General features: G+C 51.8%; 1 protein-coding gene across 1 annotated transcript in view; it reads left to right on the forward strand.

Annotated features, from left to right (window-relative positions):
• Window positions 1-290: 290 nt before the first annotated feature.
• TRAF2 (TNF receptor-associated factor 2) overlaps window positions 291-8,504 on the forward strand; it is a gene marked incomplete at its 3' end in the record, with an annotated part of 16,279 nt that continues 8,065 nt past the window's right edge. The window contains 3 exon segments of the mRNA XM_008939818.1: window positions 291-501; window positions 1,087-1,165; window positions 2,286-2,384. Coding sequence (XP_008938066.1) covers window positions 314-501; window positions 1,087-1,165; window positions 2,286-2,384 — 366 coding nt within the window.

An 8,504-nucleotide genomic window follows, 5' to 3' on the forward strand; every position in this document is an offset into this window, starting at 1 on the left:
TGGTTTGGGCCAGAAGAGTTGATTTTGCTGAATAGGCTGCATTTCAATAAACTTGGAGAGGGAGTTTAGTGAGATCTGTCCACCTTGTCTCTTTGCCCTGGATTTATTTCTAAAATTAGAGTTTCTTTCCATATTTTTCCCTAGGTGGAGGCAGGTTGACATCACTGTGTTTACCTGTCTTGTTGGGTTTTGGGTGCCAGTGTAATATCCAGTGAGTTTGTGTGAAGAATTACCACCATCCAGTTATATTCAAACAGGGGAAAAATATTTTTATTTCCAGGCTCTGGAGATACAGCCAGAACTGTTTGTTCACATGGCAGCAGCAAACTCCACTCCACCTAGCTCTGTGGATCTGAACCAGCCTGGCTTCGCAAAGGAGATCCTGGGAACTAAGCTGGAGGTCAAATATCTCTGCTCTGATTGTAAGAATATACTGAGGAGGCCCTATCAGGCTCAGTGTGGACATCGTTACTGTTCCTATTGTCTGAAGAAAATCATAAGGTAACTTCTGCACCTTCAGTCTGTAGGTAAAATACTTGAAAAGGCATTTTCAAGCAAAGAAGGAGAGAAAAGTCTCATTTTCGGGGCCTTCTCTGCTGTGTTTAATTGTTGAGGTTCAGCATCAGATGTTCTTTAAGGGGATGTGTAATCTCTGACTTGCTTTTATTGTTCTGGGGGTTGCTTCCAAGTTCCCCTTTCCAGAATCTCCCATATTGTTCTGGCCATCAGTGGCAATCCAGATGGATCACATGTCTCCTTCACTCCTCATCACAGCTCCTGAAGGAACTTGCTTCTGCAAGTCATTGTATGGTAGTTGTGCCAGAAGGTGGCTTCCAGAAAAGTTTCCTTGTGTCCTGTCTCACTCTTGCCTTTGAGTGAGGGAATTTGTGTAGAGCCGTTAATCAGGAGGAGAAAAAAACTTAGAACCAGAAATGGGTGTCAAAAATACACAAGAGCAAAGGTTCAGTGTCATCTTTTAAAAATACAAAAATGCCTTTGGTTTATTAAGTTACTAGAGATCACTTTATTGTTAAATCATAAACAAATCTCTTTTATTGTGATGGTGATTATTTCTCTCTCCCATAGTGCTGGCCCTCAGAAGTGTGCCAGCTGCATTCAGGAAGGAATATATGAAGAAGGAATTTCTATTTTGGAAACAAGCTCAGTAAGTAAAAATGTATTAAAAAAAAAAATCCTCACTGATGTCATTAACACCACTTTCAGTTTTTGTTTAAAACACGTGTTCTGAGAGTCCCTTATTCCCAGGAAACTTTCTTCAGCAGTGAGAGCTATGTTAAACCTCAGCTGTATGAGGCTCAGCAGGGCCAAGTGTCAGGTCCTGCACCTCAGTCACAGCCTCCCCAGTCATACTCCAGGGGCAGGGAGGAGGGGCTGGAAGCTGCCTGGCAGTAAAGGACCTGGGGGTGTCCAGCCAGCTGGACATGAGCCACCAGTGTGCCCAGGTGGCCAAGAAGACCACCAGCACCCCGTTGCCACCCGTGGGTCAGCACGAGTGTGTCCAGCAGGAGCTGGGCAATGATCGTGCCCCTGCACTTGGCACAGCTTGAGTATTGAGGTCAGTTTTGGGTACCACAGCAGAAGAAAGACCCTGAGGGGCTGGAGTAGGTCCAGAGAAGGGCAGTGAAGCTGGGGAGGGCTCTGGGGAACATGATTGTGAGGAGCAGCTGAGGGACCTGGGGGAGCTGGGGTGGTTTGTGTAGTCTGGAGAGAGGAGGCTGAGGGGAGACCTTCTGGCTCTCTACAACTCCCTGACAGGAGGCTGGTGTGAGGTGGGGGGTGGTCTCTTCTCTCATGGGACCAGCGACAGGACAAGAGACAGCAGAGGGAGGTTTTGACTGGATCTTAGGCAGAATTTCTCTCCTGGCAGAGTGGTGAGGCCTTGGCCCAGGCTGCCCAGCGAGGTGCTGGAGTCCCCAGCCCTGGGGGGGTTCAGAAATTGTGCAGCTATGGCACACGATTTGGGACATGGTTTAATGGTCATGGTAGTGTTGGGTTGATGGTTGGACTTGATGATCTTGGGGGTCTTTTCCAGCCTTAATGATTCTGTGGTCCATGTGGTGGACTCCCCAGCTTCCAAAACCCATCTCACGTGAACGTGGCAGTGTCCTACTTAAACGCTGGAGTAACAGCTTGTTTGCCATGGACACACCTCGGGATGGGATGTGGCAACTGGCTTGGGAGGAGCCTTAATACAGAGTTGAGGGACTGGACTATAACCACCACCTCTCACCAGTTCTGTGGTTGGTCTGTGTCTTCCCTGCCAGGCTTTCCCAGACAACGCAGCCCGCCGGGAGGTGGAGAGCCTGCCTGCTGTCTGCATCAACAGCGGCTGCACCTGGAAGGGGACCATCAAGGAATACGAGGTACAGATCCAAGCAAGGCCTTCCATGTCTCCATCCTTCTTCTTTCCTCTGTCTGAGGAAGGCTCAGGTGGTTTTCCTTGTCTGCTGATGCTGACAGTGGGTTTGTGTGCCCTGCTGAGGGTACAGGCTGAACTGAAACCGTCTCGCGTTTGGTTTTGATCTTAGGCACCAAGCACGTCCCTTCCATGGTGGGAAATGCCCACTCCATGCCCAGCTCCTCTTTACTGTAAAGGACAAGTGAACTTTCAAGAAACTGTGCTGTGCCTTGAAATTGTAAAGTTCTCTGCATTATGTTAGCCTAAAAGCAGCCCAGCTGCAATCCTGCTTTCGGCCAGTTGCCCCCATGGCTCCCCAGGCCACCTCTCACCCTGAGCTCTTCTGGGCCACGAGCCTGCTGGACAGCATGTTTTTTTCCAGCCCTGCTCTTCTCAAGGAGCCCACCAGCATTTTAATCCAGGCCTTGATCGTGGCTGTGGGCATTTGGTCTTTAGCATCTTTACAGCTAAGAGGCCTGGTGAGAAGTGAGGGTGGCAGTGGTGCTTCCCAACAAATCAGCTCTGCTGTGGCAATCTGTGTTGTTAGAATGCATTGGCAGTTAGTGGTGAATGTATATTCCTCTGTGAAGTGTTTGTGCTCCTCAAGGGTGGTTTTGTCAGCCTTCTTGGAATAGAACCACCGTGTGGGGGGCCTGAGATAGAGGGAATAAATTTTATTCCCCCCTAAAACTTGTCTTAAGTAAAGATTATAGCCCTGTGTTCGTGGAGCTCTGGCAGTGACTGAGGTGTGTGTCAGGAAGAGGTGTGACCTTGGCCTGTCTAGGGTAACATTTGGTTTTTCTTCATGCTGCTGCTGCAGGAAAGAAGGGCTGTGGATCAGGCCTCAGAGTCCAGCTGGGCTTTCTGAGCCCATTAACAGAGGCCTCTGTGCCTCTGCTTCCTCCTGCTCTCCAGAACCCTCTAGCTTCTTTATGCTGAAAGTTCAGTCCAAAAGATGAGGGGATGTAGGGTCCTAAATGCTTCTCCTGCTGTGAAACCCTCATTCAGAGATGTGTTGGTGGCTCATGTTGTGGATGTATGGCTGAATAAAGGTCAAGTTAACACTGGTGCAGCAGAGAGAGCTTGGGAGTTGTGTTTCAGGGTATGTTTTTGGTGAGGGTCCAGGTTCAAGCTGTGCTGCTGGTGCCTGCAGGATGTTTGTTTGCTGTAACTTATGCTGGTGACCAGGGACCAGAAGCCTGATACCTGCTGCAGTGTGAAGAACAGTGACTGTAGCACGTGAACTCATCTCTGTTATTACTAAACCAAATTATATTTGTCAGCAGCTTCCAATGCTGTGACTGATGAGCTCTTCTGAACTTTTTCTTCCTGGGCTTAAGAGTTCCTGCAGAGCTCTGCAAAACTGATCAGCTGCCAAAGGCCCTCCCTGCATGCTTGTACCAGTGTTTGAATGCAGCTTGGAGCCCAGCCAGAACTTGCACTACGAGTTCAAAAGGGCAGTGAGGTGTCTGGGGATGAGTTTTGTCTTCTTGGAAGGCTGCAGGTGTGTGGGATGCTCTGGGATCTGCAGAGCTGGTGAAGGGAGTTGGAATGCATGAGGCTGTGCCTCTTTTTTGGCTCTTCAGCTCATCTTCAGAAGGTCCTGTTGGGTGTCTTGCTCAAACAGAGGATGTTTTGCAGAGGATGGGTGCAGGTCTGTGGCACTGACCAGGCTGTGACAGGGTCTGTGCTCTTGGGGCAGCCTCGTGTGGGGATTCCTGTCAGTGGCAGTTTGTTTGTCTGGGGACTGAGCTGTCTCCTCCCTGCTATGGGCAGCACCCTGTCTGGCAGGGTTAAGGGTAGTTTGTGGCCTCTTGGGAAAAGCCAGTCCTTTCCTGGGAACTGGTGGGAAGGGGCAAGGTCTGGGTTGTGTTCTCTCTGCTCCCAGCTGCCTGCCAAAGAGCAGGTCAGGCCTGGCTGGCTGTCAGGGGCTGCAGCTTGGGGGGTGGTATGTGAGGAGGCATCAAACCACTGCCACAGCCCAGAGGCTCCCTCAGTGCTGGGGCCTGAAGTTAAACCCTGCCTGAGGGGCAGGCTCCTTCCTTTGGAGCCAGCAGCGTGTGTAGGGTCCCTCAGCAGCTCAGCACTGCCCTGTGGAAAGTCCCCTGCTGCTCTATTTCCGACAGGACGTGGAAAGTCCCCGAGGCAGATTCATTGTTTGCAAATGTAAAATTGGGGGTGGGTCCTGAGAGACTGACCCGGCTGCTGTGCACTCACAGACCAAGAGATGGTGTCATTCTGGTTTGCTGACCTCATCAGGGCATGGAAAAAGGCAGGGGGGAAATGTTCTGCAGCTGAAAAGCTCTAGCCCTCCAACCTGAAGAAGACTGATAAAACTGATTTCAGTTTTGCTTTCTGTTCAGGTAGGCCAAAGAGCAGCTCTCAAAGGGACACAGAGAACAGTGCAATCTGCTGGGACATGACTTGCACTTCTCCTGAAAGCCCTGTGGAGGATTTCAGTTCTTAGCACACATCTGGGGTCGTAAATGCATTTTTCAGACTTTGTAACTACTGTAAATGTTTAGTGGCATTTAAATAAAGTGGTTTGTGGTGGAGCTGGAGGGTTTTTCCTTTTCATCAGTAACCTCTCTTCGTGTGTAGGTTTCCTGATGAGTCTGCCTAGAGTACGGACAGAAAAGCAGGCTGTGGAGAGGAGCCTTTAGATTCAGGTAGAAGGTCTGGGGAGGGTTGCAGAAACTAAACCCAGCCTCTTAGAGCAGAAGGAAAGGCCAAGAAAACATGCTCTGATACCAAGGGAGAGGAGGTTTCTGCTTCCTCAGCACTGGAGCTTTTCTTCTCTTGCCTTGCAGTACCTCCAGCTGCCTACATCTCCCCTCTGTTTTATCAGCATGTCTTCAGTTCTCCTGTACCTTTTATTTATGCTTTTCATACCATCAGCTCCCTTTCTTTGGCCCCTCTCTCCCCAGGACTGGGATGGGAGGAGGGGGCTGCAGAAGGGTGTTCCCATGTTCAGCTCTGGTGTTTTCCATTTCTCACCCCAATGGGTTCATCTCAGGAGATAAAGAATTCTTTGACATAAAGAAATGGAGTTTTCTGAGTTCTGGAAGAAATAAGTTTTAAGCTTAATCATGACTGTGGTAGTTGGCGTGGGAGTTTCTAGGAAAACAGATGAGGTCAGCTGGTGAGAATGGGTGACTGTCATCTGTCCTACCCCACACTGCAGGGAGGTATTCCCCTTGTCATCACTTGTCACCATGGTTTTGAAGACTTCACTTTATTTGAAGCCTGAAAGGTCACGGAAGATGCAAAACCCAGAACTTAGGTGGCCTGACTGGGGAGTCCCTTCTTGCCCAGTGTTCCTACTGGGAGATTCTGGAGATTCTGCTATACCTGGTGCAGAGAAACCTGTCCCTCTTCAAAAATGTGACTGGAGGCCCTCAGCCAGGGGGTCCTGCTTCATGAGGCTTCAGTGTTTCTGCTCCCCCTTTCCAGCTCCATCCCAGGGGTGCCCCAATAGTTCCTGGTGGTGATTTTCATCTCAGGTTGGAAACCTTGTCCTCAGGGTGTTGCACATTGCTTAGAACAGAGCTGGTCTTGGAAGCTACTTTAGCTTCCAAGAATTGAAGTGCTGTGGCAAGCACACTTGGTGATGCTGTAGCAGGGTGACCAGTGTTCCTTTTAAAAGCAGGTACAGCATTTATTGTCTTTTTCTGAAGGCTTTGGCTCATAGTTATGGTGTCAAACTGCAGCTTGCAGCCAGCTCCAGCCTGCTCAGCAGCTTGCCCCAGGACCAGACACTTTCTGGTGGGAGGATCCCTGATTTGCACGTGACCAAAAGAACCTCCTGCTTTGGAAGGAGGGGTCTCGACACACCTTCACTTCCCAGAGCTGGAGGTGAGGTGCCCAGGCAGCCCCCAGCCCCCCCAGTGCCTAGCATGGGGCTGATGTAGCTGCCCAGCCAGCAGGCAGCTTCCCCTCCACACCGTGGTGGGAGGGGAGCCCCGGGCAGTGCCAGAGAGCATGTGTGGGAGGGGGCTGGAAAGCCCTGCTTCTGGAGGGTCTGCCCTTGCCTTCTGTAAGCAGCTCAGCCTTCTTGTGGTGGCCCACCTCAGCAGCAGCTCTGGCAAGACAGAAAGCTGTAAGTGGTGAGCTTTGAAGCAGAGTGAGTGAGTGTGTTCTGCATGTCCCTTCTGAGCTGTGGTGGAACCCCTGAGGGTGAACGTGGCTCTGGGGGTTGTGGGGCAGCACTTCAAGCCCTGGAGATGTTCCTGGGGCTCCAGGTGTCTGGCAGGAGCTAAAGCTGAGATCACACACACACCCCCTTGGGCTCTTCCAGCTTCTTTGCCATCAAGCCACTTAGCACAAGCACAGGCTGGACTTCTCCAGCATGTGACAGACACCTGTCCCCCTGGTAACACTGGGGTCATGGCCCCTCTCCTGGGTGCCAGTGCTGTGCCAGCCTCACAGGGTGACAGCCCTTCTGTCCACCTCCACCTCAGCCCTGCCCACCAGCTGCAGTGCCCGGGGCTTGGCCAGTGTCAGCACCAGCCCTGCTGGTGGGAAGGACAGGCAGGCACAGGGGCTCCTTCCTGGGGCCCTTTGGTCCAAGTGGGGAAGGTGGAGCTTTGTGTGGTGCTGGAAGGGAGGGACACCTCCCCAGGGGTGTTGTCCTGGGGCCTGGTGGGTGTGGGCAGTGGGCCATCTCCAACTAGATCAAGCTGCTCAGAGCTTCATCCAGCCTCATCTTGAACGTTCCCAGGGATGGGGCCTCCCCCACCTCTCTGGGAAACCTGTTCCAGTGATCTGTCACCCTCATACTGAAGAACTTTTTCCTCACATCTAACCTAAATCTGCCCTTTTCTAGCTCAAAGCCATTCCTCCTCATCCTGTCCCTCCCAACCCTTGTGAACAGTCCCTCCCCTGCTTTCTGTAGCCCCTCTCAGGCACTGGGAACAGCTCTCCAGGGTGAGTTCAGGTCACTGCTGGGAGCATGCTGGCACCTGCCATCCTTGGTGTGCTGCTGTGGCTTGGGCCACTCTCTGCTGCAGGCTGTGCTCGAGCTGTGGGCTCAGGAGATGGGAGCAGCACATCGTGGGGGTTTGTCACGGGGCTGTAGCTGGGAACTGTACCCTAGCAGACCTGTGGAGTTACCTCTGATGGGATGTTCCCAGCTTTGAACCTCGCTGGTGTGTCATCCAGCCAGTTACAGAGACTCTGTAGTCCCAACACTGTAATTTTTAATTCCTTTGGCAAATGGGTTTAGTCTTTTTGGTTTTGCAATGCAGCTGGCCACATCTGGGGGGTGGGGGCAGTGGTTCACCAGCCATGGGGCCAGCTCAAGTTCAGACTCAAGCTTATCTGTACTGCTCTGAGGGTCACCCTGCTCCATTCCAGATGAGAATTTCTCTGTGAAAATCATTCCTCTGGGATCTGGACAAAACATCCTGGAGTGTCCCACCACCTCGTGCTCATGTAGCTCAAAGCAATCAGGGAGAGGCAGAGGCTGTTTTAGGAGATGGTAGAGAACCTGCTGCTGCTTCCAAATCCTTCTGTACCTTCAACCTTCTTCAGAACCTGATCTTGCCCTCACATCTGTCTTCAGTGCATGGAACACTGCCCATAAACCCCAAATCAGCTGTCTGTCTAATCAGCCCTAAAAGCTGATGAACAAAACCATTGACTGCTGAAAGCAGAAGTTCCTGTCCTGGTTCTTAAAAGAGACACACGTGTGAGGCCCCTGGAACCCCAACTTCTTGCTGCCTGTGTTTGTCCTTGGCTCAGAGGGAGGCTGGTGTGTTGGGCAGCAGGGTGAAGGGGGTGCTGGTTTCCTGTGCCCCTGCTGCTGTCCCTGTGCCCAGCCACAACCCATCACCCATGGCAACTTCAGCTTTGGTTTTGACACTTTGTGTGAGGGTTGAATTCGTGATGGCAAAGGAACCTGCTTGGGTTCCTGTCACCAGGATGTCTCAGCCCAGGGAGCAGCTTGTGCCTGGCACCAGTGGGGTGGTCTCAGGGCTCCTGTTCCAGGCTGGCACTGGCAGTTACAGCCTGGGCTCTGGGCGGCAGCACCAGGACTCTGTGCCTGCTCACACGTGTGTGGTGGCCCAGCACAGCTCTGTAGGGA

This window comes from Merops nubicus, unplaced genomic scaffold (assembly GCF_000691845.1).
Source record: "Merops nubicus isolate BGI_N331 unplaced genomic scaffold, ASM69184v1 scaffold40094, whole genome shotgun sequence".
Classification (NCBI taxonomy): domain Eukaryota; kingdom Metazoa; phylum Chordata; class Aves; order Coraciiformes; family Meropidae; genus Merops; species Merops nubicus.